General features: G+C 58.9%; 2 protein-coding genes across 9 annotated transcripts; one reads left to right on the top strand and one right to left on the bottom strand.

Moving 5' to 3' along the window:
- Positions 1-114: 114 nt before the first annotated feature.
- On the top strand, positions 115-16,143 carry CRAT (carnitine O-acetyltransferase). 3 transcript variants are annotated; one of them, XM_089913847.1, is made up of 15 exons: positions 115-699; positions 2,644-2,782; positions 3,680-3,943; positions 6,353-6,471; positions 7,595-7,648; positions 8,229-8,394; positions 8,803-8,977; positions 9,441-9,619; positions 10,170-10,270; positions 10,672-10,791; positions 10,955-11,077; positions 11,169-11,304; positions 11,866-11,928; positions 12,687-12,824; positions 13,400-16,143. In XM_089913847.1, the coding sequence occupies exons 2-15, from the start codon at positions 2,756-2,758 to the stop codon at positions 13,613-13,615; spliced, it is 1,881 nt and encodes a 626-aa protein (XP_089769973.1). In that variant the 5' UTR covers positions 115-699; positions 2,644-2,755; the 3' UTR covers positions 13,616-16,143. The 3 variants fall into 3 exon arrangements, with proteins under 3 accessions (XP_089769973.1, XP_022434199.2, XP_022434202.2); XM_022578491.3 differs by lacking the exon at positions 2,644-2,782; XM_022578494.3 differs by lacking the exons at positions 2,644-2,782; positions 3,680-3,943 and having other exon boundaries at positions 117-699.
- DOLPP1 (dolichyldiphosphatase 1) lies at positions 14,541-27,897 on the bottom strand. 6 transcript variants are annotated; one of them, XR_002645233.3, is made up of 10 exons: positions 27,774-27,885; positions 24,102-24,202; positions 23,794-23,878; positions 23,596-23,695; positions 23,266-23,364; positions 22,273-22,401; positions 21,698-21,787; positions 18,772-19,640; positions 17,794-17,894; positions 14,541-17,261 (listed from the first exon to the last, which is right to left on the bottom strand). XR_002645233.3 is itself a non-coding variant. In XM_022578501.3 (9 exons), the coding sequence occupies exons 1-8, from the start codon at positions 27,847-27,849 to the stop codon at positions 19,604-19,606; spliced, it is 717 nt and encodes a 238-aa protein (XP_022434209.1). In that variant the 5' UTR covers positions 27,850-27,890; the 3' UTR covers positions 18,184-19,205; positions 19,601-19,603. The 6 variants fall into 6 exon arrangements, 3 of the variants coding, with proteins under 3 accessions (XP_022434209.1, XP_089769975.1, XP_089769976.1); XR_002645229.3 differs by having other exon boundaries at positions 14,542-17,261; positions 17,794-18,179; positions 18,333-19,640; XR_002645230.3 differs by lacking the exons at positions 14,541-17,261; positions 17,794-17,894 and adding an exon at positions 18,184-18,621.

Raw genomic sequence — 27,897 nt, 5'->3', positions numbered from 1 at the left:
GGCCGCGCTCACCCGGAGGCGGTGGACATGTTGGTGCGGGGCGCCGGAGAGCATGCGCACCAACGGCCGGCTCGCCGCGCGACTCGCCAACCGCCTGCTGGGAGGGCCCTGGGAGCGCGGCAGCCATGCTTTTGCTGGGCGGTCCCCACCTGTCATCTAGTAGCGTGGCTCTGACGCTATCCCTAGGACTAGTAGAAGACATTCCCTTGTCAACATGGTTGTGTTTTCCCACCACTCTGAGAGCAGCGCTCAAGGGCACCAAAAGGACTGAGAGGGGTGCACACCACTGCCTCCAACAGTTTGGACGGCTTATGGAGGTGGGAGAGGGCGAGCTGGACGGCAGCCTCCGCCTTGCTCCCCTTCCGGTGCTCCACCACCTCGCGGGGTCCCCAACCGCTGACTGCGCCCTGGTCCCGCCCCAGGCCCCGCCCCACGCTCTCGGCTGGCCGCCGGGGCCAGCAACTGGCCCGAGGCCGCGCCCCAGGAGTCCGCCTACCGCGGGCCGCCTGCCCGGCCCGGTGGGTGGGCGCGGGGCCGCCTCTACCGGCTGGCGGCAGTGACTCGACGACCTTGGCCCGGAGGCTCTAGCGGGAACCCATCCACGGCGGCGGCGCGGACTTTGCCCAGCGCGGGGGACGGAGCGGACCGTGTGTCCGCGGGCGGGCCGTAGAGATGTTGGCCTTCGCTGCCAGGACCGTGGTGAGTGCGGCCGGGAAGCCGGCCTAGCGGGCCCTGGACCGGGCGGGCGGGCCGCAGACCGGGCCAGCAGCGCAGCTACGCCCGAGTGGGAAAACCGGCCGTCAAGGCGCCGCGGCCCGGTGCCTGCAGTCCAGCCTCACCAGCAGCTGCTGGGCCGGGGTCGGCAGGTGGGCTAACTCCGCTTGTCAGAGGGGGAGACTGAGGCTTTAAGGTCAGAGGCTAGATAGAAGCCACACTCTGTGGCGCCAAATTCCAAAGACCCGGCAGACACAGTAAGGACCCTGGCTTCGGGCAGCACCTCCACCTTAGGCCCGGAGCCAAGGAGCGGAGAAACCAGGAGTGTCTCCTCACGGTTATTCTCTGCCTCACACACCTGTCGCACGCTCAGCCTGAGCCATTTCTTCCCTGGCCAGAGCCACGTCTCCAACCCCATCCAGCTGGTCACCTTCCCCGGGCTTATCAAATGGCCCTTGGGGTATTGTGTGTGGCCAGAGACACTTCAGTGAGGGCATCAAGCTGGGCTGCTCAGAAAGTCCTCAGAATTGGCAGAAGGCAGCAGGTGGTAGCCCCATGCCCTCCCTCTCCACCAGTCACTCGCCCAACTTGATTAACAACTGCACACCCCCATGCCTCCACCCCTACCCCCAATCTTCCCCCGGGGGCAGCTTGGAGCAGGTAGTGCTGCTATCCTGACTTGGATTCCTTTCCTCTCTACTCCAAGTATATCTCTGTTTGTATCTCCCTCTGTCTGGGCCAAGAAGGGTATTCAGACACTGCCAGGCCCAGAGGGCTGAGGTACCCATGCACCTGCCCAGAGGCTTTTCCAGATTTTCCAGGACCTCAGAGCTCCATCTCATCCTTGCCACTGCCACCTGAGCTCTGTTCCCATTCCACAGATGGTCTCTGGGTCATATTCTAGGACTTGCTAAATGGCCTGATCACTTTACTGCCAGGAAAACTGAGGCAAGGGGAGACTTGGCCAGCATCCCCTGGACTCAAATCTAGTCCAATCTCAAAGCCAGCATTCTCTGTTTTGGGTTATTTATTTATTTATTTGTCTGCACTGGGTCTTAGTCGCGGCACTCGGACTCTTTAGTTGCAGCATGCACGTGGGATCCAGTTCCCGGACCAGGGATCAAACTCGGGTCCCCTGCATTGGGAACTCGGAGTTCTTTCCACTGCACCACCAGGGAAGTCCCTGCTTTATTTTATTTTATTTTTTTGCGGTAACGCGGGCCTCTCACTGTTGTGGCCTCTCCTGTTGTGGAGCGCAGGCGCGGTGGCCGTGGCTCACGGGCCCAGCTGCTCCGTGGCATGTGGGATCTTCCCAGACCGGGACACGAGCCCGTGTCCCCTGCATCGGCAGGCGGACTCTCAACCACTGCGCCACCAGGGAAGCCCTCTGGTTTATTTTTAATGCCCAAAGGTCTCGTAACCCCCAGCTGAATGAGCCACAACTCAAGAGAACCAGGCTTTGGTGGAAGGGTGGCCCAGAAGGGCCCCAAGAGTTTTGGAGGGAAATGTCCATTTACACTCCCTTCCCAGTGTCTGCTCCTTTGCACCAACCCCTATTTTCAGGACTATATTCAGGGTTGTAGTTTAACCTCAGCGGCCAAGCAGTTTCTGTCCTCCAGCCAAGTTGTCCCTCATCAAAAACACCTATGCAGATTCTGACAGGTGCATTTTTAAAACCTCTTGGCCTGCCTTCTTGGCATTGGGCCCATCCAGGGAAGAAAGGGAAAAGTTTTCCAGGTTTCCTTCTACTCCAGTGCACACCACCAGCCCTCTCACCTCCTCCCCATTCCTCCACTTCTGGAAGCTCAAGAGGGTGGAACAGCTGCTCCTGGGACAGCCATAACCCCAGATGCCACCACAGCTGCTGTAGCCATCGCCGCTGCCCCCTCTGCCTCCCCCTGAATCTTGGCTCTTGTCTTTTCTTTCCAGCCCGGGCAAGTGGCTGCCTCTTGCTAGGTTCTGCTCACCCACTTGGTAGCACAGTTAGGCTTAGAGATCCAGCCCAAGGCAGACAGACAGGGCTCAGAACCTCAGTCCTGCCATGGAGGACGGGCAGCAGAAAGAGAAGGTATGAAACGGAGCCTCTGCCGCTTGCCTGCCCACTGCTGCCAGCAGCCTTGGACCCTCCTGTCTCTCTTTCTGTCCGCCTCCAGAGTCTCCAGACTCTCTCTCTCTGTCAGCTCTCACCCTCCTTGCCAGGCCACTCAGCTCTCTCTTGGCACAGCGCTGCCCCCATGCCACCCCTGTCCCCACCCCACAGACAGGAAAAAGCCCAAGACCTCGCCCTCACCCAGAGGTACTGTCGTCGTCTGGCCCTATCTGATTTTCTCTTCTTTCCTCCCATGTCTCCACCTGGTAAGGATGGGAGAAAAGGAGGTGGGGACCTCCGGGAGGGAGTGGTCATCTCACTGCTGGCTGGCTCATCGTCCCAGGGTGAGAAAGGTGGGGCCCTGTGCATCCGATAAGTGAGAGGTCCCTCTGAGCTCTGCCACCCCCAGGGTGAGAAAGGTGGGGCCCTGTGCATCCAAGAGGTGAGAGGTCCCTCTGAGCTCTGCCACCCCCAGGGTGAGAAAGGTGGGGCCCTGTGCATCCGATAAGTGAGAGGTCCCTCTGAGCTCTGCCACCCCCAGGGTGAGAAAGGTGGGGCCCTGTGCATCCAATAAGTGAGAGGTCCCTCTGAGCTCTGCCACCCCCAGTAGGTGCCGTTCATCCTGACTCGGTTCCTCTGAGTGCTGCCAAGATCAGTGGCCACTCCCCACCCTCCTCCATCCCTACTTACATCTCCTGGCTTCTAAGAGGTAGAGACACCTACAGCTGGAGAGCTGGGAAACCAGGGCAGTCACCACCCAAGAGGCCGTCTCTGTCCCCAGGAGTGGGCACAGAAGTGCCCAGGACTTCGGTTTTGGGATTGCCAGGGCCTCCCAGAGCCGGTGCGAGAATGAATGGGGTGTTCTGCTGCCTGCAGGTGAAGCCCCTGGGCTTCCTCAAGCCCTCCTCCATGATGACGGTTTCCAGCCGCTTTAAGACACACCAGGACTCGCTACCCCGGCTGCCCGTGCCCCCGCTCCAGCAGACCCTGGACCATTATCTCAAGGCGCTGCAGCCCATCGTGAGCGAGGAGGAGTGGGCCCAAACCAAGCAGCTGGTGGAAGAGTTTCAGACCGCGGGGGGCGTAGGGGAGCGCCTGCAGAAGGGGCTGGAGCGCAGGGCCAGGAAGATGGAGAACTGGGTGAGTGAGAAGGCAGGGGCACACCAGTCCCCTTGACTCGCGTGCAGGGTTAGGGGAACAGGGCACCCCCCACCCAGAGACCCTGGGTCGTTGTGAGCGTCCCTCCTGTGGCCTGTTGCTGGCTGCACACCCCAGATTTTCCAATACGGGCTGCTCTGGTGCATCCATTTGCACCACAGAGTTTCTTGAGCACTTACTCTGTGCCCGGCACCAGGCAGGGTGCTGGGAGAGCAAGAGCGGCGGACGAGTCTCCTCAGGCAGTGGCGTGCTATAGAAGCAAAGAGGACGACGCGAGAGTAAGAGTGGGGAACGGTGGCACCTTCATGCTGAAGGGGCAGAGAGGGCAGGGAGGAGGCGGTGTTGGGCCTGCGACAGACAGAGGGGACAGAGGCTAGAGTGGAGTGCAAGGGCAGGGCGGGGCCCCCAGGAGAACTGGGCACTTGGACTTGAGCTCAGTGGGAGGGGGCTGCAGGGTGATTATATTGACGGTGACTCATTGTCCTGGTCCTGTGTCTCCGTCTGTCACAAAGTTGTGCTCAGCGCGTGCGGATGCCCCGGGCCCTTGTCTGTGCGCATCCTACACCTCAACGTGAAGTTAGAGAGGACTGCCCTGCTGCTGGGAGGGAAGCAGGGTGGGACAGGGAGCCCGGTGGGGAGAGGGTGGGAAGTCATTTGGTCCAGGGTATATTTCGGGGGTGGACAGTCCTGTCCTAAAGCAACTGTGTGGGTGAAGCGAAGGGGAATGTGTTGAGAGAGGGGTGAATGAGGGAGAAGCAGGTGTGTAGGAGAGGACCAGAGTCAGGTCTGGCCCTACAACGTGAGGGGCGCTGTGAGGGAGCGGGTGGAAGGGTGGGGGCTGCACAGAGGAGGTGGGAGTCATCAGCTGGCAGAGGGCACAGATGAGCCTTGGCGGGGGCACAGATGAGCCTTGGCGGGTCAGGGCCTTGGACCCTGGAATCAGGGTCTCAGCAAGTCTGAGACCTGGCAGCTTTCCAACTTTCTTTAGCCCAGAACTACTGCTTCAGAGAGAATCTGCTGGCTAAAGGGCTGGGGGCACCACCCCCTCTCCACTCACAGGGCTCTTAAGGGGCTTTACCACTGCCCGGCAGATTCTCACTGAGGGAATGCCCACATCTATAGGATCTCCCCTTGACTCCGAGCTCGGGTCAGAGGCTCTGAGGTCCTTGGTGACGTGAGGGCTCCTGGCTAAAGGCCAGCCCAGCCCGGCTGTCCTCAAGAGGAGGGAGTTCCTGTCTGCCCCTCCCTGATCTACAGATGAGGAAACTGAGGCCCAGAGAGATAGATTGAAACCCCAGAGGCACACAGCAGCTCTCCAGGAGGCTCCGAGTTAGACAGGAGGGTCTGGCTGATCAGGGGCCATGTCTCCAGGTCACAAATCAGCAGACAGCAGTCGCCCACTGGCCTGCTGTGCCACCCGTGCACGTTGTCCTCCTTCACCCCTTGCCAGGGGCCCAAGGCCAGCAGTTTCCCAAGGGGAGTCTGTGTGGTGAAGAGGCACGTCCCAGTGCTGTTTAAGATGGGATGCGGAAGCACGGTGGCGCCTGGGTCTCCAGGGATTGAGGGACCTGCCACAAAGAGGCACATTGGGCCTGTGCTTGGGGGAGTGTGTAGTGGGGGCAATGTTGCCATCAGCACCTAAGGTACAAGGGTGACAGTCACCTGGTTGTCCCAAGACAGGAGCCTTTAGCAGCATGTCCGTGGCTAGTCCCCAGAGATACCCTGCCCTGGGCGGAGGACGGCCAGCCCAGTGGAGACGCAGCGTGTCACCTACATCTTGTCACTAGTGCAATGATTTGTCTTTACAGTGAGCTCCCCAAATTACCCTGACCTTGAGATCCAAGTGGGTGTCCATTCCCTAGTATGACAGCAACAAAACTGAGGCCACAGAGGACCAGGATTCCTGAGGGCTCTTCTGAACCCCGGGCTCCTGCCTACCTGGACAGTACCTACCTGAGATGGGCAAAAACTCATTCATCAGACTTTCTTTATATAGCTTTCTCTGTTTTCTTTTCTGTCTATCAGACAGACGTTTTTATTTCTAAGAGTATTGTATTAAAATCATTGCCCTGAAACATGTAAGATAAGGAAAAATGGTTGATATTTCCGCCTCTGTTCTTCCCCCCACCCCAGGTTTCCTGCCAGTCTTTTCTTCTTGGCAGTGTTGCCTGATTTCCCTCGCTAATGCTGATTGGCTCCATCTAAAGGGAGGATGATGGGATGCTGCTGGGTTTAAGGGATTGGGCGGGGTCTGGATCTGAGCATTCACTTTGAGAATCTGTGCTCCCTAGAGGGGACAGAGGGTGCCCAGCCAGGTCCACTGGCCCTGGTGGGGAAGGGGCAACCTGGTCCCCGTGCACCCCTCCTCACAGGCTCTGGTCCTTCCCCCAGCTGTCCGACTGGTGGCTTAAAACAGCCTATCTCCAGTACCGCCAGCCCGTAGTCATCTATTCCAGCCCTGGTTTGGTGCTGCCCAGGCAAGACTTTGTGGATCGGCAGGGCCAGCTCAGGTGAGTGGCCAAGGTGGACGTGGGGCTCTGGGCTTTCTGCTGGGAGATCGGAAGGGCCCCGGCCCTGTTATCTTTCATCCCCACAAACAGCCTTAGGAAGTAGGGAGCGTCATCCCTGTTTTACAGGTACGGAAACAGGATCAGAGCAGTGAAGGCACCTGCTCAAGGCACCTTTCAGGATTGGCTGACCCAGACAGGAAGCAGGATCTTCCTGGCTCCAAAGCTTCATAACTGTTAACCACCAAACTGCAGACTAGGGCCCCTCCCTCCTGCTAAACCTGAGGCTACCCCTCACCCCAGTTCTGGCACTTCACCACTCCTTCCTGCTCTCCTCCGCTGGCCACAGGGGTGGCCTTTGTACACAATCCCCTTTCCACATTTGGCCATGTCACTTTGCCTTGGCTTCTGTTCCAGTCCTACCAGGGGTAAAAATACCAGTGACGAGGATCTCCTGCCCAAGGACTAGACACTCACGGCTATCACTGCTTCTCTTAAAGGGATCAGGGCACCCCAGGAAGGGCCAGGGGTTCAGGCCCAGGAACTCTAGCCAGTGGGCCCCATGTTGGAGGCCAGGAGCACCCCCAGGCTTCGGGCATGGTTGATATGGCCCAGACAGTCCAGGGATGAAGGGCAGGATGAGCAAGGTGTCCTGGGGGACACAGAGGCCCAGAAACAGGAAGGGATCTAGGAGAGGGGAACACGTCACGCCACTGCCCTCCCATTCACCCTTCCCCTACCCCCACAGTCCTAGGTCCCTCCATAACTGATGCTTCAGAGCAGGGTGACGGCCTTCCAGACTCCAGGCTGTGGATCAGGGCCTCAGGCCCCCTGCGGGTGGAGTCAGAGGGCACTGACTCATAACCCAGCCATAATCATGCTGCTGTTCCTGCCGGGCGCTTGGCCGCGCATCTCCCTAATCCCTTTCCCTAGAGATTACGTGGGCTGGGACTGGAACGCAGGTTCTGCACTTGAACTCCTTCAGGCTCTCTGTAAGCAGGAGAGAGGAGGAAGGTAGTAGGTCGCTTCCCTGGACTAGGCTGCGCCCATCACCCTGGCTTCTCTCACCCAGGGACCTCCTTCTGGGTGTCCACACAGCCTTCTGATCTCTAACTGGTCCCTCCAGGTTCGCTGCCAAATTAATCGAGGGTGTGTTGGATTTCAAGGCCAGGATTGACCAGTGAGTGGCCCCGCCCCCGCCCTGTCTCCTCCCACCTTGACTGCCTACTTGCCACAGCCCCTCCAGCCGGCCCCGCCCTACCCTAAACCGGAGCCCCCTCCCCACACCCCGCACCCCCTGCCGGGGTGCTGAGCAGGCCCAGAGCTCAGTCGCTTTCACTTCCTGTTGACCCAGCCTCTTTAGGGGCTGGGGAGACAGACCTGGGTCCTCCGCTCCAGCCGCCGTGACCTCCTCCGGGTGGTCCTATTCCAAGAGAGCCCTGGAATTAGCGTCCCAGCCAAAGGGGACCCCGCCCCCCGCCCCGGGGTTGACTTGCTGCTTCATCTTCCCTGTGGCAAACTGAAGCCCAGAGAGGAGAAGGGAGTTTCCAGGGTGACTCACGAGCAGGGTGGATGTCAGGCCTACTGACCCAGTCGGGCTCCAACAGGCCCCCCTGCAACCGACCTCACGCTGAGGGGGCGGGGGGACACGAAGGGGCCCAACACTGCTTGCGTGAGCCCCACTGCCTGACCAAGCCCGCAGCCATAGCCAGCAGCTCCCTGTGGGTCCCGCCTTCCTCCCTGTCCCTCTGCCCCTGCAGCGAGACCCTGCCCGTGGAGTACCTGGGGGGAAGGCCGCTGTGCATGAACCAGTACTATCAGATCCTGTCCTCCTGCCGCGTGCCGGGCCCCAAGCAGGATTCGGTCACCAGCTTCAGCAAGACCAAGAAGCCACCCATGCACGTCACCGTGGTGCACAACTACCAAGTGGGTGGGCCCCCGCAGCCTTAGCCCCCGTGGTGCACAACTACCAAGTGGGTGGGCCCCCCAGCAGCCTTAGCCCCCGCGCTCGGTTGCCCGGAGGAGAGGGGCGGGGCCGAGAGTCAGCTTCCCCAACACACCTGCCCATGTGCCCCCGGAACAGGCAGGCCCTGGGCCTCTCTCTGCCCTGGGTGTCCAGCCAGGCCCCGGCCTGGGGGAGGCCAGGAAGGGCTATGGGCCTGGCCAGCCTGGGGAGAGCAGTGCAGGGACCTCCTCCCATCTCCTCGCCCTCGGCCTGACGCCATCCTCTCAGCTGGGCTGCCCAGGCCAGGAGGAGGCTATGCTGGGAGGTGACTGCTGCCCATCTGAGGCTCCCACGAACCGCCTTCTCTCCACCTGCCTGTGCCCGGACAGTTTTTTGAGTTGGATGTGTACCACAGCGATGGGACACCCCTGACCTCGGATCAGATCTTCATGCAGCTGGAGAAGATCTGGAACTCATCACTGCAAACCAACAAAGAGCCTGTGGGCATCCTCACCTCCAACCACCGTAACTCCTGGGCCAAGGCATACAGCACCCTCATCAAAGGTACCCCTGGGATGGGAGGGGAGGCCCACACCAGGCCCTGGGCAGCCACGTGTCTCACTGAATCCTCTCAACTCGGAGCGGGTGCTGTTGGTCCCATTCCACAGAAGAGGAAACCGCAGTGCGGTTGGTCCAGTTAGTTTGTTCTTTCTGTTAAGTAGCAAGTCGCCGTGAGAATGCAAGTCCTCTGGCTGAGGAGCCCACCTCCACCTTCCCTCCAGACCCCGTGCTGGTCAGGAGCATTGTCCCCAGAGTCAGCCCCCAGGTCGGATCCCCGACTGCCTCAATGGCGCTCTGCGTGACCTGGGCTTCTGTTTCCTCCTTTCTGAAGTGGTCAGGTGTTAGCCCTGCCTCACGGGGTGCCGTGGGGCCGCAGGCCCCTGCCAGGTGAAGCTCCGGAGGCCTCCCCAGGCCTGGCCCCCATGGCACCACACACACACACACACACACACACACATCCCCACAGACAAGGTGAACCGGGAGTCAGTGCACTCCATTCAGAAGAGCATCTTCACCGTGTGCCTGGACGCACCCATGCCTCGGGTCTCGGAAGACGTGCGCCGCAGCCAGGTGGCTGGCCAGATGCTGCACGGGGGTGGCAGCGAGCTCAACAGCGGCAACCGCTGGTTCGACAAAACGCTGCAGGTGAGGACCTGGCAGGGCCAGGGCTCCCGCCCAGGCATGCACCCAGCCTTGGCCCACTGCTGCCCCGGGACTTCCTGCCCCTCCCCTGGAGCCCGGAGTCCCTGGCTTCCCAGCTTGTAAAGCAGCGGGGAAGCCAGAAGGTGGGCAGGGCTATACTTAGCAGCAGTCAGCCTGTCATTACTGGGCCTGGCCTGGTAACCCGCGTCACTCCTCCGACATATCCATCAGCAGATCAGAGAGAGCCTAGGATGTGGGGCCAGGCAGAGTGGCACAACCTTGGTCGTGACTTTCCCTCTGTACCTGTAAAATGGGGTGGTAGGACTCGCAAGGGTCGTTGCGAGGACTCGGAAAGGTCTATTTAGCACGAGATGTGCTTAGCGTGACCTGGGACAGGTGTTCCAAGGCCCCCAGTGAGTGTTAGCTGTTAGGAATAACAGTAATAAGTCAGCAGAACCCCTTGAGATGGTTCAGGGACGCCCTACCCATGGGACCCAACCGGAGAGTGGCTCCAGGGACCTGGGGCTGTCGGGGTCCCCATTCTCCTCTGCAGTTCATCGTGGCAGAAGACGGCTCCTGTGGGCTCGTTTATGAGCATGCGGCAGCAGAGGGACCCCCCATCATCACCCTTGTGGACCACGTCATTGAGTTCACGTGAGTGTGGTTCGCCCATCCTCCAGCCAGTTCTCCAGCTCCTGATGACAGGTGACACAGAGGCGACAGAGTAGCCTTCAAAGGAGCAACGGCATTCTCCCTTATACCTGGGAATCTGTTTCTTCAGAGGAAGCCAGAAGAGGGCATGGGTTTTAGAGTCGATCAAACTGGGGTTTGAATTCTGGCTCTGCCACTTCTCAGCCTTGTGACCTTGGACAAGTCCCTTCCCCTCCTCCGTTTCGCCATTTAAAAGCTGAAATGAAGGCAGTTCTCAGAAGAACAAACCCAAGAGTCTCCCTGGGCTGGTCCCCGCCAGCTTCGGGGACCCATCCTAATCCCGGGGATGGACCCAGGCCCCCGAGACGCCCGGCAGGAGGCTGAGACCCCCACGTCCTATGCAGGAAGAAGCCCGAGCTCGTGCGGTCTCCCATGGTGCCCCTGCCCATGCCCAAGAAGCTGCGGTTCAACATCACCCCCGAGATCAAGAGCGACATCGAGAAGGCCAAGCAGAATCTCAGCATGTGAGTGCTGGGTGGCAGGCGGGCGGGGCCGGGCCCCTCTAGCCAGCACAAGAGTCAGCTCTGCCATCGTGCCTGGCTGGTTCTGAGACTGCCCTCAGCCCCTCCCTGGGGTTGGCAGAGGCTGCCAGGTGTCTGCTCCTCACCCACCTCCCCCGACCCCCAGCATGATCCAGGACCTGGACATCACGATGTTGATGTTCCACCACTTTGGAAAGGACTTCCCCAAGTCTGAGAAGCTGAGCCCAGACTCCTTCATCCAGATGGCACTACAGCTGGCCTACTACAGGTGCGCCCCGCCCCCCATGAAGGAGGGATGAAGCCTGGGGGCGGAGGCGGGGGGACCTGCCAGGGGTGTGCTCAGCCCACCTCCCACCCAGGATCTACGGGCAGGCGTGCGCCACCTATGAAAGTGCCTCTCTGCGCATGTTTCACCTGGGCCGTACCGACACCATCCGCTCGGCCTCCATGGACTCACTGACCTTCGTCAAGGCCATGGATAACCCTGATGTGACGGTGAGAGGTCCGGGGCAAGGGTGGGAGAGCTGGGTTCGAGCTTTCTCCCTTCCTGCTCATTCTATCAAGACGCAGTGAGCACCTATTGTATTCCAGTCCTGTGGTGGATACTGGGTATCTAGGGGAAGATGGAGCCATGAATTTATCAGCGTGGAGCTTTCTTTCAGCCAAAGAGAAAAGGAAACTGCAGTGGACCCTTGAACAATGTAGGGGATAGGGGCACCGCACGGTCAAAAATCCACATGTAACTTTGTAGTCAGCTCTGTGTCCATGGTTCTGCATCTGCAGGTTCGACCCACCACGGGTCATGTCATACTGTCGAGTTTATTGAAAACGATCCACGTGTAAGTGGACCCGCACAGTTCAAACCCGAGTTGTTCAAGGGTCAGTCATCAGCAGTGAGCACTTGCCCTGTGTCAGGCCTTGGCTGGGGACTGGCCAGAGAGATGGCAGCTCCAGTTCCTGGTCGCAGGGAGCTCAGAATCTAGAGTGGGGAGTGGGCCACTGAGGAAGGTGGCAAGAACAGGAAGCTGCAGCTCCCTGTCCCCTCCCCCTGCCCAGGAGCACCAGAAGGTGGGGCTGCTGCGGAAGGCCGTGCAGGCCCACCGAGCCTACACCAACCAGGTGAGCCGGCCCTTCCTGTCCCTGCTTGCGTGACCCGGGCATTTCCCACTGGCCTGTCCACCTGCCTGTCCATCCCTGCAGCCAATGGCTGCTCCCCTTAGCATCAGACACCCCTCCCCTAAGGCTTGGGGCACTTGGAGCAAAGCTGAACATCCCCATTTTACAGTGGGAGAAACCAAGGTGAGGCCCAGTGGCTGCCCGGGTTGGCCTCTGGATCTTGCGTCATCAGGGCTCCCCCGATGCCCCTGGAGCCCAGGATGCTGAGGGTGTGCACGGGCTGGCAGACAGCAGGGTTCCTGCCCTCTGACAGCTTGGGCTGCAGTCAAGGGGTGGAGGTCTGGTTCCCATCCTGGCCCTGAGCGCTTGTACATGCCAGGCTTTGCCCATGTCACATGCAGAGGTCTATCTAGATCTCACTGCCGCCCCGCAAAGGGAGTTTAGTGACTGTCCCTATTTCACAGATGAAGACACTGAGGCTCCAAGATGTAAGTGACCTGCCAAGGTCCCTGCCAGGATGAGGCCAGGCTACCCAGCTGCAGTCCTATGCTCTTAGGCTGCACTTTCCTGCCTCCCTGGGTGGGTCCCTGGGCCTCAGTTTCCCCATCTGTGAAGTGAGGGCTCTTCTGCTTGGCTGCCCTGGTCTCACGGGTCTGAGGGGCCAGTGAATGGAAGAGGCATTGCCGCCATGGGCTCCTGAGGAGGGCAGCGGTGCCTCGTGGGCCTGAAGCCCCTGTTCCTGACAGCTCCCCTTCCTGCAGGCCATCCGTGGGGAGGCCTTCGACCGGCACCTCCTGGGCCTGAAGCTGCAGGCCATCGAAGACCTGGTGAGCATGCCCGACATCTTCATGGACACCTCCTACGCCATCGCCATGCACTTCAACCTCTCCACCAGCCAGGTGGGCCACTGCCCTAGGTGCCCTGGGGTGGCAGGGAACAGAAGCCACTAGAAACTGGAGCCGGACAAAGGCTGCACTGAGTGGAGCTGAGGTCCAGAACACGGTCACTTGGTGGTGATGTGACGCGCAGAGGCGCACTCCTGAAGCAGCTGAGCTCTGGAGGAGGAGCTGGGGTCAGGGGGCTTCGCTGCAGCTCGGGCAGGCCAGGAAGGAGTCAGGATCCCCCCCGCCCGCTTTCATTCATTCACTGATCAGATGTGAAGGAACGTCTGATCCATGCCAGCCTGTGCTGGGCACTGGGGTAGAGCAGGGACAGACCACTGCCCCTGCCCCCAGGGGCTCACAGTCCAGACAGGAAGCACAGGGAATGAGACAGCCCCCCCTCAGGGACGTCAGGGAAGTCTCTGTAGGGAGGTGACACCAGAACTGCACCCCAAAGAATGAGAGGGAGTAAGCTGTCGGCTGGAAACGAGGAGAGGGCGTCTCAGGCAGAGCACGGTGGGAGCCGACGTGGAAAGGCAGGCTGGTGCCACCATGGGGCTGGGATGAGAGCTTTGGTCCTGTGCCATTCTCAGGTCCCTGCCAAGACAGACTGTGTCATGTTCTTTGGGCCTGTGGTCCCAGATGGCTACGGTGTCTGCTATAACCCCATGGAGGCGCACATCAACTTCTCCGTGTCGGCCTACAACAGCTGCGCAGAGACCAATGCCGTCCGCCTGGCGCACTACCTGGAGAAGGCGCTCCTGGACATGCGCGCTCTGCTGCAGAGCCACCCCCAGGCCAAGCTCTGAGCCCCGCTGCTCAGGCCTGCCGGTGCCACGGCCAAGCCGCCTTGGGCTGGCCCACCCACCGGGTCCTACTCCTTCGCTCCCTCTCCCCCTGGGCCCCCGCAGATCCGACCGAGTCTGGGATGGCATCCCCCAGCGGGGCCCGCGGGGCCAAGCTGAGTACCTTCCGTGGGTCCTCGCCAGCACCCGGGCTGAGTCCAGAAGCTGAGCAGGAGGTCGGGCCCGGCGCCCAGCATCTCACCCGCCGTGGCCTCCTCCTGGGAGAGGAACCAGCTGAGCTCATCCCTCGTCAGGGTGGGGACTGGGGAGTCCCTTTCTTACTAGCTCAGCTCTGCCCAGGTCCTGCCGTGTACGCGGCCAAGCTTGGGTCTGTACCCTGATCCCTAAGCTCCCAAGGACCTAGAGACAGGGTTACCTGGAGCTGGGGGCCTCCAGGCTTCCCCAGGGCTGAGGGGCCAGGGCGCAAGGTGTGCTGGTGGAGGGGAAGCCCACGCTGTGTCACGGCACCATCCCCCGTGGCTCCGTGCTCTTCTGAGTGAGGTGGCTCACAGGCCCCAGCTCGCTTGCTTCCACACAGCTTGATTCCTGAACCACGTCCTGGTTGTATAACAGTATCACGCGAGGCAGTTAATAAAGGGGAAATTTGTTGGGAAAGAGTTGTTTCAGCCGAGGAGGCAGGCAGGGTGCGGCAGATGCCTGGCTTTGCCTTCCTGCAGCTTCCCCTGCATCTGGGAGCTGGTGTCCAAGCAGCCAGTGGGTCCAAGGGTAGGGCTCCCAGAGGAGCGGAGCTCTCAGGCTTGGGTCAGGAAGCCAAGGGCCAGCTCGGGCCTCAGGGCTCTGGGCCAGGACGGCACCAGACCCAGGCCTGCATTCTTCATGGATACCTCCCACCTACCCATGACTTGGGCCTCTCCAGTGCCATGGGCTGTGCGCTGGGACAGCCCTCCCAGGGGACTGTGGGGCCCGATACCCTCGGGTCTGGTTGTCTGGGCAGTGTGGCTGACACCCAGGGCCCAAGGCCTCATCTGCTGCCTTGCACTGAGCCCAGCAGAAGTGGTGGCTGGGCAGCCGTGCTGACCCCAGCCCTAGCCACTGCCTGGGACCACCAGGCACCAGATCATGTGGCCACCCAGTCCGAACGTTGTATCTGTCCCCAACCCCACGCACCTGGTACGGGCAGGGTGTCCTGCCAAAGTCAGCTGGGCTGCCTGTGGAGAGCGGAGGGACTCTGGCCCTGAGGAAGACACATGTGAAGCCCCAAACGGAGATGCCAAGGGCGGGAGAGGCTACCCAGCCTGTGGGTGCAGTGCTTCATGGCCTGGCTGACCTGCGGTGGTCACTGCGGGAGGCGGGTACTGAGGTGGTGTCCGTTTTGCAGATGACGGAACAGGCTCGGGGAGCACGTGCCACACCATGGGGCAAAGCCTCGGGGAGCAAGGAGTAGAGCCCAGCCCGTGGGGGAGTGGGTGTCACCCGAGGCCTGGCTGCTCCTTGGGACCCCGGCAAGGCCGGCAGGGTGGGGTATTGCCAGGGCAGGGGTGCACGAGTGTCCCTTCAGGGACCTCAAGCAGGAGGACCAGAAGAGAATCCCACCTCAACAGCACAGAGGCCTTGCTCTGCAGCTGGGGAGCGGGGCGGGCCCCTGGTGTCCGCAGGCTGGGTCTCAGGAAGCAGGGCCCGCAGCAGGAGCTGAGCGTGCCCTGTGTGAGCAGCGCTAGGGCGGAGCTGCACCGACCCAGCCGGGGGCAGGCAGGGAGGGGAGACAGTGATGCAGGCCAAGGACACTGCAGTGACACACACCCAGGACTCCTGAAACTCAAGTTCTAAGAACTGTATGGGTCTGACTGTAAGGCAGGATTTTTTCCCAAAACGTTATCCTTCAGAAGTGAGGTCATTCCGTTGCATTTGAGTTGCTATAGGTTTCATAACACAGAGGCTCACTCAGTTCTTGAGGACAGCAAAGTACTGTTTGGGGAAGACACATTTAGCACCTAAAACAGCCCCAGTCAGTGTTAGATGGAACGCTTAGAGGTCCCCTGGTGGAGCTTCTGGGGGAAAAAAGTCAAAAGAACGATGAAGATGTAGTAATTATTCCTGAGGGTGTGACCTGTGGCCTCACACTTTGCAAGTGTTGAATGCAGGACAAGCAAGTGTCTTACGGGCCTCTGGACATGAGGGGAGGTAAGTTTTGGGGAGGTCACATACCCTACAGGAGCGATTTTCAAAATCCAGCTGTCTGAATGTTACATCAGTACGTTTGGAATAAAATTGAAAGTGCAGTGTCACGCATGAAATCCAGAAGGTGCTGCTGTATCCCAAACTGCCTGTCTAGTGGACCCAGGAGAACTAGGTCAGCAGACCCAGAGGTTGCCCAGGGACAACCAGACCCTGATGCCAATGATGCAGATGAAGAACTTTTTTTTTTTTTTTTGCAAAATGAGTGAAAAAGAACTGTCCTCAATTTATATATTTTGTGTAATACAGCATTTGAAATTTGAGAATAATAAAATTAATAATAAAGATTACTTGGCTTTTACCTAGGTCCTCTAAAAGTTTGTCCGGGTTGGCATGAGCTTGATTTTGCTCTCTCCATTGGGAAAGTGCAGTGGCTGGAATCAAGGGCAGGCCTGGAGCAGAGCCCCAAGGTTGAGTGAGGGCTGGACACCATGGGCCAAGTTAAAGGCTTGGGTTTTATCCCAAGACACTGAGGACGATGTTTTAGGAAGATGCTGAGGAATGGATTGAAGGGCCCTGATGGGTGGGGATGAGGGCAACCTGCCAGGAGGCTTTGCTGCTGCTGAGCAGGGGGCAGTGGGCTGGGACCCAGACTGGCCTGGAAGGCAGAGAAAGTGGCTATTTCAAAAGACACTGGCAAGGTGGAGTGAGCAGGGCTTGGTGACCAACTGAGTGGGAAAAGGAGTTGGGCAACCCACAGGTGGGGTGCTGGGCAGCTCTCTGAGAGCCCAACCAGGGTGAACGTGTGGGTGAGTGCCAACTGGGGTAAAAAGCAGCGTTTACCCGGGATTCAGGGAAACCTCAGGGCTCATGAGACGGCCCCGTCCTCTCTCTTGCTGCATCCTGGATTTCCTCTGACCTCCAGTTTTTCTCTTTAACTATGTCTAGTCTGCTGTTAAATCTACCTACTGAGTTCTTGTTTTTTAGCTATCATATTTTCCAGTATTCATTGAAAAATCTGCCAGGGTTCACGTTATAGTTTCCTGTTCTCTGCAGATACACATATATATACACACATACATACATACATACATACATATATATATGTTTATTTATTTATTTCTGGCTGCCTTGGGTCTTCATTGCTGCGTGCGGGCTTTCTCCATTTGTGGTGCGTGGGCTTCTCATTGAAGTGGCTTCTCATGGAGCACGGGCTCTAGGCGTGTGGGCTTCAGTAGTTGCAGCACAAGGGCTCAGCAGTTGCAGCACGCAGGCCCTAGAGTTCATGGGCTTCAGTAGTTGTTGTGCGTGGGCTCAGTAGTTGTGGCTCGCAGGCTCTAGAGCGCAAGCTCAGTGGTTGTAGCACACGGGCTTAGCTGCTCCATGACATGTGAGATCTTCCCGGAACAGGGATCAAATCTGTGTCCCCTGCACTGGCAGGTGGATTCTCAACCAGTGCATGCCCAGCGAAGTCCTGCAGATATTTTCAAGTTTGTCCCTTACTTCTTTAAAAAAGTAAAACAACTTAAAATCTGTGCCCGATCATTCCAGCACCTGAAGTATGTATGGGTTTGTTTCTAATACTTGTTTCCAGCTAGTTCTCAAGGATGGTGGTGATTCCTTTCCTACCTGGTCATCTTTGTCTATATTTTGTTCATGGTAATTTCTTAAAACTGTATAAATAATTGAAGTCTAGCATGAAGGTTCCTTCTTCCAGAGATTTGTTTGCTTCTGCCACATGTCTGGGATGAAGTCACCTTAACTAAATGTCCAGGTTGTATGGACTGTGGTGGGGAACCCAAACCCAGCCTTCGAGCTCATGTGAGGATGGGATTACTTCTGATTCGCCTGAGGGTGAAGCTGTTATGAATCTCAGGTTAATGAATTAAAGAAGGGTTAGAACCCCCATATTGGACCCCTGAAATGGCTTGTGTTCTTTTCACTCCTACAAGGCATCCAAAACCCAGGTCAGTTTGCAGTTATTTCTTCCAAAGCACGATACTCACCTGTCCGCACACTAAAGAAGCACTGAATTCAGCAGGAGTGGAGGTCTTTATCCCGGCAGAGACTTGAGAAGGACATGCTGGTTGTCCCCAGTCTTCAAGGGCTGTCACATGAAGGAGAAGCTAGGCTTACTGAGAGCAGAGCCAGCCAGTGCCACAGGGGGAGGTAGACTGGGACTAAAAAAACTCAATGGAAGGGAGCTGTCCTCAGAGCCCAGTGGGGTATGTCACAGAGGCCATTCCAACCCTGGCTCTGGGGGCTGGAGGGGACTAGGTGTCTTGGAGACGCGCACGATCTTCCGGTCTTAACCACGCCCTTGCCCCTCGGGTCGTGTGTCCGCACAGCCACGTCCCCGGCTCCTCCCATCAGCTCAGTCAACATGTTCAAGCTGCCAGAGTTGAAGATTTTATTTTAAAACAATAGTAAACAATTTTCATTGATTTTTCTTAAGTCAAACCACCTCACACTTGGCTTATCTCAGGCAAAAAGTAAAAAATAAAAATGAGAAGGGAAGGAAAGGAAAATGTGGGGACTGACCAACCTTCCCCAGAAACAGGCCCCTGGTCCTGGCATCTGGAATGGCTTTGGACACTGTCTTTAGCAAATGAGAAAAGAAAGCACCAAAATATTGTGCTTCAGCAGCAGATTAGGAACCTCCACAAAGAAAAGGCGGCGGGGGCGGGAGGGGGGTCGGGCCCGGAACACAGGTCCCGAGCAGCCTGGTTCAGTTCTAGAAGCTTCCAAGTCTGGACGCATCTCCTCTCCACAGCTCCATTTCAAAGCGGCTTCAAGATTGGGAGGAGTCGTCCTCCGAGCTGGGCAGTGGGGATCTGTGAGCCACACCCCAGACACAGGTTTGGGGTGACCCAAGCAGGTTCCCAGCCTCTCGGAGGGGGGTCGGGAAGGACAAGGAATGCTCAGAGCATACAGAGGGGAGGGAAGGGTGGGGACAGTAGGCACCGCTGCCCCACTCCTCTCACCAGCTCCTGTTTCCTCTGCATTTTGTTCGGGTGGAGATGAAGACGACCCAGTAGCGGACGCAGGACAGGAAAGAGCTGTAAACAGCTTGGGTTTGCTCACCCACAGGCGCAGGCTCTTTCATCAGAAAGGGACCGCTGTCTTGGGGACAGGGAACCAGAGAAAGCCCTTGTGGTGCAGGGTCGATGCGGGTAGGACACAGCGATGGCAGCGCAGACCCCTGCTCTCTCTGGGCCTGGCTCCCACACGGGAAACACTGACCGAGGTTCTGGAATGGCGTTGGCGGCAGGGGGGGCATGGGGGTGCTCCCTCCTCCTGGGTCCCCAGGCCGTCTCTCGGGCCCAGGGCAAAGGGCCTGGGAAGCTGACCTGGGCTCCTCGGTACGCAGGGCAGCCCCCGCAGAGCTGGGTCTTCCAGTCCCTCTCCAAAATCCCATCTGCCTTTGACAAAACCAAAAAATAAATAGTGTGCATTTTTCACGCCACCTACATTTCCTGGCCCTGTGGCCAGAGATTCAAGCCCTCCTTCTCTACCTCATGCCCCAGTGCCCACGTCAGGGGCACTTTCCGCCCAACTGGGGGCTGGCAGCAGCACTGTGAGGGTCTCTGGCTGTGAGGCCCCCCGGCAACAGGCCCTCCAGGGTCCTGGCTGAGGGGCTGGCTCAGCCCTTTGGTCCACCTTGTTCATTAAAATTAAAATAAGAAAAAAAAAGGCTCCACTCGGTGACTTGGGTCTGTAGAGGTCTCTGCTTCGTCCCTCTGTCTGTCATTCCATCCACCCTGCAAGGCATCGTGCAGGCCAGATCTGGAGGCTGGAGACAGCCACACTCACCGGTCACTGCAGTTTCGTCCCCAGCTTGCGCTGTCTGTTCCTGCAAAGTGGGGGTGGGGGTCAGATGAGGCGACTCCTGGCGTCCAGTGACTCGCCCCTCAGCTGTCTCCTTCCTCCCCACGATCCCATCAGAATGAGTGTCCACTCCCAGTAGCCCCAGTGGTTGGCTCAAGCTGGGCCAATCACAGCTCCTGCCCTGGGACCTGGGACTTGGGGCCTAGAGAGGGTCAATGTCTCTGCTGGGCCTGTATCACAGGTGGTCAGCTCTGGAGTCCAAGTGCAGCCAGGAGGCCGGGGCAGGGGCAGGGGCCAGGATGGGAGAACAGAGGCAAGAGGGACCTGGCTGGATTCCAGTAATCATGGGCAGTTCCCACTTATAGATAAGCCAGCATAAGTGGGGTTCTGTTACCATCAACCTAAACAGACAAGAAGGTAGTGAGTTCTCCATTTGGGATATACATAAGCAAAGGTAGGAGCACTCCTGATACAAGTTATCGAGTGGATCTGAGTACCTGACTTGGGTGTGTGGCGATACCTACGACAGGCTCAGGAGCCTGAGGGAAGCAGGGGCAGCCCCGTTCCCTGGAGGGCCTGGCTCCTCGAGAGACCCCACTGAAATTCAGAAACCTAACTGTCCCCACAGGTCCTGTGTGATGCAGCCCCAGCCTCGTGCCATGGCCAGCCCCCTTCTTCCCTGGGCTCCAGCCACACCTGCCTCTGTCTGTTTGGTGGACTCCTCAAGCTTCCTGTTCTCAGAAGCTTTGCACAAGCTGTTCCCTATGCTGAGAGCACGCTCCCTGCTAAACCCCAACTTGGACAGTCCCGCTTTCTCTCTGCTCAGACCTGTCATAGCGGCCAGCCAGCCCAACCACACACCCTCACAGCACGCTGCTGTCACGAGCTCTCAAGCCCGAGGCACTTGTCGCACAGGTAGGTGCCTCATTCCTCGTGTCCCCCCTGCCGGCCACTGCCGTCCACGGCCTGGCACAGAGCAGGTGCACATGGAAGTTTGGGTACATCAAGGTGGGTGGCGGCCAGCCGGGAGGGGCGGGGCCGCTCTGGGAGCCAGGTGGAGAGCCTGGGCCAGCTGGGGCCTTCCGCCAATAACAGGATTGCCTGCCCTAACCCCTCAAATCCCCTTTCCTCAGGATCCAGGGCTTTACCCTTAAGTTCGTTAGGATAATTGGGACCATGATGCCCTAGACACACTTCCCGGCTGCTGTGACCCCGCCCTGTGGTTCCTCTCACCAGGAACCCAGGGCTTCTCAGGAAACCTCCCAGGCTTGTGCTGGAGCCCAACCTCGCCTCGGCTCCCCTCTGAACCTGGGAAGGAGCCAGGCCTTCCCGACCCCACCTGGCACCCCACCCAGGATTTGGGGTGCGTGGAGAGCTGAGTCAGAAGAAGCCTCCAAAGCCGGCTTTGCCCTGACTGGCTGTGCAAACACGGGTGCCCCTAACTCACCACACCTCAGTTTACCCCTCCAGAGGAAAGTGTCTGGGCTAAACAGTCCCAAGGGGGGTCAACACACAGGCCCCCAGAGAATCCTGGCTGCCCAGCTCTCTGGTTCCGGGCCACAGAGGTTAAAAGCATGGCCCTGGGGCTTCCCTGGTGGCGCAGTGGTTGAGAGTCCGCCTGCCGATGCAGGGGACACGGGTTCGTGCCCTGGTCCGGGAAGATCCCACGTGTCGCGGAGCAGCTAGGCCGGTGAGCCATGGCCGCTGAGCCTACGCGTCCAGAGCCTGTGCTCCGCAACGGGAGAGGCCACAACAATGAGAGGCCCACATACCGCAAAAAAAAAGAAAAAAAAAAAAAAGAAAGAAAGCATGGCCCTGGGCTCAACAGCCTAGGTTCCCAGCCCAGCTCCCATACCCACGATCTGCAAACTCTTAGTCAAGTGATTGCTCTCCTCCCCTCTCTGAGCCTCAGTTTTCTCATCTGTAAAATGGGGTCCAGGGGAGGATTCACTGAGGCAGTACAAGAAAAGTGCTTAGGCAAGTGCCCGGCTCTCAGGCAGCCTTCCAAAACTGGGGGCGGCACTGACTGAGGGATGTGCCCCACTGAGCCACGACCCAGTGATTGCTATCCCCTTGACTCACCTGGCTTCTGCCCGGGTTACCGTGTACTCAAACCAGAGTACGTTGGGAATGAGGCTCGTGTCTCGGATTAGGAAGAACTCAGAGATAGGCCTGGAGAGACAGACACCCGGAAATCCAGGACCATATCAGGACATGAGTCTGTCACCAAGCCAGACTCTCCCACCAGTGCCTGGGGCCGGTGATGCACCCTCTCCCCACCACTTTGCCTGGCCTGTGCAAGACCCAGATGTGTCGCCTGTGTGACACTCAGGCAGGTCCAATGCCCCAAGGCACACACAGCCCAGAAGGACACATGCTGCTTTCCAAGTCCCTGAGAGGCCAGGCAAGGACAGAGGCTGGCATCTTGGCTTCTGGGCTAAGAAAACGCCTGGGGGAGATGGAAGCCAGACGAGCGAGGCCTGCAGCCCTATGCCCACCAGAGGCCTGGGCACTAGGGCCCTCCCAGGGAGACTGAGGCTGGGGTCAGGACGCCTGGGTCCTCCCACTGATGGCCCCTTCGCAGGAAGGGGCACGGGCCATAGTGCCTGGGAAGGTGGGGGGAGCGGGGGACAGCAGCAGGGGCAGGAGGCAGTTACCAGGCTGCTATCCTAGGGAACAGGGGGGTGAGGACCTCCTGCGTGAAGACGAACCAGGCGATGGCCATGAGGCCTCCAGCGATGCCCCCATAGAGCACCTGGCTCCAGGTGTGGTACAGCAGGTAGACCCTGGGCCAAGGACAGAGGGAAGTTCATGAGAGCCAGCCAGAGACAGTCCTGCACAGCCTCCCTGCACGCCTGAGTGCCAGCTTCCCTGGACCTCTGCACACACACGGGAGACATACACAGACGGGACCCTGTGACCACACGGACTCAGAGCTACTTCTAGAAGGAGGCAAGGGGTTGGACCCCAGCAGCTGCTCCCCTGACTCTAGAAGTGAAGGGATGGCTCAGGTAGGATTTGCCTCCCTTCTGTCCAGCCCTTGAACTTGGAGTTTGTCTGCAAGGGGCTGCTCCAGGACATTGGGAACAGATGGCTAACCCTAGAACCTTGGGCCCAACCAAGAGGAGAGAGCAAGGACTGGGTTGGAAGGGCCAGCTGGAGCCCTGGCCCTTTAAAATGAGAGGACTGGAGCTTCCCTGGTGGTGCAGTGGTTAAGAATCCGCCAATGCAGGGGACACGGGTTCGAGCCCTGGTCCGGGAAGATCTCACATGCTGCGGAGCAACTAAGCCTGTGCGCCACAACTACCAAGCCTGCGCTCTAGAGCCCATGAGCCACAACTACTGAGCCCGCGCGCCTAGAGCCCGTGCTCCGCAGCAAGAGAAGCCACCGCAAGGAGAAGCCTGCGCACCGCAACGAAGAGTAGCCCCCGCTCGCTGCAACTTGAGAAAGCCCTCATGCAGCAATGAAGACCCAACGCAGCCAAAAATAAATAAATAAATAAAATAAAATGAGAGGCCTGGGACCCCCTTTGCAGCCCTGCTCTACAGGCTCTGGGACTCGGGTCCACAGCGAGGTCCAACAGGGACCAAGTAAGCAGCTGGACCCCAGTGGGCAGGGCGTGGGGCAGGGGCTCTACCTCCCTCTGTACCTGCTATAGGAGACTAGAAACGCCACGGTGAGGAGACCCAGGGAGAGTACATGCCTCCACAGCAAGTCCAGGAACCTGGCGTTGTTCGTTTGGTGCATTCTGGGAAAACAAGCCTGTTAGGTGGCCTCGGCCCACAGCCTGGGGCCCAGGCCTCCCACACAGCCCCGGCCCCAGCCACATGCTCCCTGGGCACCTTCTGCCTTGGCTGCAGCTCCTCCCACCCACAGTAGAGGCCAAGCCCTAAATGGCATCCAAAGGGCTTGCAGCAAGTCCCTGGCAGAGGCCAGCCTGGGCCAGTTCAGGGCCACCCCAGCCAGGGCAGAAGCTCACCTTAAATACAGAAAAAGGAAGGAATAGACGGAGAAGAACCACATAAACTGGGAATGGCTGGAGGGCATCCCGTACTTGGTGCCCACTGCCGTGTGGGGACCTGGTGAAGATAGAGAACAGGGCATGATGGGAGGATGCAGGCCTCCCAGTAATGCCCTAACCTGGGGGACCCGCAGACCCCCAAGGCCTGGGCCCTACCTCCACAGGGCCGTGGCTCCTGGATGACGTGTTTGATCAGCCAGTTGACCCCCTCGTTCAGTGCCAAGCCCCCAAGGAACGAGATCTGCTGGGAAGATGCATGGTCAGCAGGGCCTCTGTGTGCTTGCTGGCCGCCGCCCAGCCCAAAGGCCGTGGCCGCCCACTGAACCTCCAGCCCAGTGGACAACCTGCAACCAGCCAGGAGGCTCCACACACCTCAAGAAAGGTGGAAGCAGGGAAGGGAAGGCAAAGCCCCTGGGAAGGAATGGTGAGGCCCCTCCTCCCTGGGGTGGGAGTGACTCACTCACCGTGTGCAGCTCCCGCTTGAATATGATGAGGGTCACAAAACCAACGATGACAAATATGGGGCTGAGGCTCAGGTAGGCAAGGAGATGGCCAGAGAGATCACCTGGGCAAGGCAGGGAGAACAGGATGAGGACAGAGCGCAGCCATCGAAGAGGGCCTGGGCCCCAGCAAGCCAAGTAGAGCCTCAGTCAGAGAGGTGGTCCCAGCAGGGCCCGGAGCGCAAGGCCAGGTGGCTGGGAGTGCCTCAGCCTTCCAAGCTCACCACTCGTCCTCAGTCACGGGCACAGCGTGTTTACTAAGCACTCAGGTTCACAGATCGTGAGTTTAAAGCAGGTGCCTTCACTCTCCCTGTTCTACAGATGACGACACTGAGTCCCACAGGGGCTGCATGATTTGTCCAAAGTCACACAGCCAAAAGGAGGTAGGATCTGACTAAAATCCAAGTCTCTAGCCTGGTCCAGGTGCTACACCCACTATCCCACCAAAGCGGATATCTGAACCTGGCTTGGTCTGACCCCAGAGGCTGGGCCCTGTCCCAGGAGGCAGCCTGGCGGGCACATGGATGCCTCTGGAACGCAGTGCTGTGCGGAGACCGACCCAGCCAAGCCCTGGGCCTCCAGGGCAACCTGGTATTCTCTGAACACCGCACAGACTTGGGTCTACACTGCGGACTCTGACGGGGACCAAGGCTGGGGGTGCGGGGGAAGCTCCGTTGCCCACTATGGCCACCCGCTGCAGTAACAGCTTCTCACTGCCTCTCTACTGGCAAAAAAATTGGCTACCTATTGACTACCTGCTTTTTACCCCCTAATAGGTCTCGGCGGGAGGATCCTGGAGCCAACAGACAGGAGCCACTTTCCTGTTAGCCCAAGGGCAGGGCTGACACCGAGTCCAAAGGCCACCCTCACCATTTGAGACAGGGCAGCTATGTAGCAGCTCTGGGGTCAGAGAGTGTGGTTTAGTTCCCATGCCAGCACTTGCTGGCTACATGACCTCAGACAAGGACTTCACCTCCCTGAGCCTCAGCTCTCTCACCCGTGAAATGGGGATATCAGTAGCCACCTCCTACAGCCATGGGAGCTCTGATGTGACCAGGCCTGTGAGACGCCCAGCTTGGTTCCTGGCACCCAGGACACTTCCATGTTTGGAGAACTCAGTGTGGGAAATCGCCCCACCACCAGCCTGGCCTCACACAGGCAGCAGGAAGGTACCCACCCAAGGCCGAGCCCAGATTCCAGGCTGAAGGGATGGGCACACACCTGGCCTCCCCCACACCTACCCAGGGTAGGGCTGGCTTTGAACTGGCCTGGGAGAACAGGCCAGCAACATAGGTCCAAATGCTAGTACTGCCATAGGCCCCCTGGATGACACTGGGTGAGGCCCTTCCTTTTTCTGGGGTTCTGTCTCCTCATCCACACAGTGGCCTGGCCCCCTCCAGCCCTGAGATTCTGGGTCTCTCAGTTGTCCAGCTGATGCCCAGGACACTGGGTCATCAGGAGGACAGGAAATGGCTGGCGCCCCCAAACCCTTGGCCATCTCCATGGCCTGTCTCACAGCAAGCGCCACCTTTGGGCCTTCCTGCAGTTGCTGTCAGCAACTCTGGCTTCACCATCCTCTGATCTAAGCCCCCCGGTGGCTCTCTCGGCCCTTAGGATAAGTCCCACCTCAATCCAGCTCATCAAGCCCTGCAGTCCTGGCCCTGCTTCCCTCCCACCTTCTGCTCCAGTTCCAGGAACCAAATTCTAGTTCCCTGAACGCACCATGCTCTGTCCTACTTCTGGACCTTTGCACACACTGTTTCCCCCACCTGGGATGCTGTCTGGGTTAACTCAACATAAATTAAGTGCCCACCACAGTGGGGGAAAAAAAAAAATCACACTCCTGCCATTGCAGAGCTCTCAGAATCTGTAACCAGGGCATCATTCAGGACACCACTCATTAGTGGAGCTATCCGGCCTGCATCTGTCTCTCCCCCTAGAAAGTAGGCGCCATGAGTGCAGGGATGGGGTCTCTACACCCCACTCAATTCCCCCAAGCCCAGCACAGCGCCTGGCACTTAACTGGGCTCTAAAATGATGTTAAATGAATGGAGAATGGATGAAGGAAGCAGGGCCCGTGTGATGAGGGGCACGAAGGAGAAGTGCAGGGGGTCACAGAAGAGTTAGCAGGGGCACTAGACCTTGAGAGAGGCCCCCAGGTTCAGCCAGGTCTCTCCTCCAGGCACCCACAGTCCCTGCAAAGGGCCCCTCATCACAGCCTGCGTCATGCCGCTCACGTCTGCCAGCCTCCTCCTTCTCGCCGTGAGCACCCAGAGAAGTACTCCCAGGCCAGGGAGGGGAAATCATGAAGGTGCTGAGGACTTAAGCAGGTCCCTTCCCCACTCCAGGCCTTGGTTTCCGTCCTGTAAAGTGGGCTTTTTTTTTTTTTCACAGTCTGGGAGTTCAGGGACATATTGGTTTGTTCACCGTTCAAAATACAGAGCGAGCCCAGGGCCTGGCATTCAGGAGGTGCTCAGTGGATACCAGCTGAATGAAGGATGAGTGAATGGCGGGGAGGCAGGCAGACAGTAGGGCCCAACAGCTGCAGGGCTACCCCATCCCCAGTATAACCCAGAACACCTAGGGTCCAAGTTTCCTGGCATCCAGTCCTGGGACCCTCAGCAGGGCCAGGTTCTCATGTCTCTGCATGAGTAGGCCCTTCCTGGGGCAACCAGGGCTCAATGAGGGGGCCCCCAGCCTCACCCAACCATCCTACACATAGATGGCAGGGTGGGCTTGAGAGGGTCCTGGGAAGGTGGGATCATGTTAATTGCAGTTATTTCTTCAATGTTTACTGTATGCAAGGCACTGCGCTCAGCATTTCTCACATCTCCTATTTCTGATTCTCACGTCACCACTAGAAGGGAGGCACTGTGATTAGTTCCACTTTAGAGAGGCACAGAGAGGTGAAGTCACTTGCACAAGGCCTCGGCCTGAACTCTGACCCCAAGGCCCAAGCTCTGCACCACTCTACTAAACGGCCTCCAGAACGCTCACTAAAGGACCTCACGGATGGAAAACGCTGAGCTTCTGGAGCTGTGTCTGATGGGAAGCTCCAGAAGTTAACATCCCAGAGGCTGCCTGACCCCTCACAGGGTTCCCTGAGTTGTAGAGCAGTGCCCCCTACCCAGGGCGTGGCATCAGAAGTACTCAAACAACGAAGAGCTGCCCGGCCTCGATTTGCACACTCCCAGCAATGGGGAGCTCTTTCTTCCGGGCAGCCCAAAAGCACTGTTTGAAGGAAAAAGGCACTCCCTACACGCCGAGGAGAGAGTTCAGCCTCTCCGGCTCCGGGAAGGGCGGGGAAGAAGAGCCCAGGTCCAGGCCAGTGATCCGTTCCCGCCTCACGCACACCACCGCCCCATTACAGCCCACCGGCGCCCCAGGACCCAGTGGAGCACCCCGGCCGCGCAGTCGCAGAGTGCGCGAGCGAGCGGCTCACAATTTCGCCCAGCTCATCGCCACACCACTGCGCCTGCGCGGCGCGCGCGCCGGCCGAACCCTCCGTGGCTCACTATTTGACAGTTCCCACCCCGGTCCCCCGGCGCCCCCTCTGCGGGCTTGCGCCGGCCGCAGCGCCCGGCACTGACCGGCCGGCCCCAGGAAGGCGTCCTCGAAGCCGGGGTTGTCTTTTACCTGCAGGATATTCGACGTGGGTGAGGGTCACCGGCCGCCATGAAGCGGGGAGCGAGCACTGTCCGTCCGCTGCCATCTTACCCGGAGACCGGGCTTCGCCGAGCAGCCAATAGGGAGCCAGGGG

Source organism: Delphinapterus leucas, chromosome 6 (genome assembly GCF_059928025.1).
Source record: "Delphinapterus leucas isolate spDelLeu-1000000601 "Yukka" chromosome 6, BTC_Dleu_Yukka2, whole genome shotgun sequence".
Lineage (NCBI taxonomy): Eukaryota > Metazoa > Chordata > Mammalia > Artiodactyla > Monodontidae > Delphinapterus > Delphinapterus leucas.
This window is presented reverse-complemented; position numbering and strand designations above follow the sequence as displayed.

Excerpts from the sequence above, each read along its gene's own strand:
- CRAT (XM_022578491.3), top strand. The coding sequence starts at position 673 with ATGTTGGCCTTCGCTGCCAGGACCGTG. Across the intron at positions 8,978-9,440 it reads ATACAGCACCCTCATCAAAG|ACAAGGTGAACCGGGAGTCA; the intron begins GTACCCCTGGGA and ends ACATCCCCACAG. Across the intron at positions 11,305-11,865 it reads TGGATAACCCTGATGTGACG|GAGCACCAGAAGGTGGGGCT; the intron begins GTGAGAGGTCCG and ends CCCCCTGCCCAG.
- DOLPP1 (XM_022578501.3), bottom strand. The coding sequence starts at position 27,849 with ATGGCAGCGGACGGACAGTGCTCGCTCCCCGCTTCATGGCGGCCGGTG. Across the intron at positions 22,402-23,265 it reads TTTCTAGTCTCCTATAGCAG|GGTCTACCTGCTGTACCACA; the intron begins GTACAGAGGGAG and ends TCCTTGGCCCAG. Across the intron at positions 21,788-22,272 it reads TTCCCTAGGATAGCAGCCTG|GCCTATCTCTGAGTTCTTCC; the intron begins GTAACTGCCTCC and ends CTGTCTCTCCAG.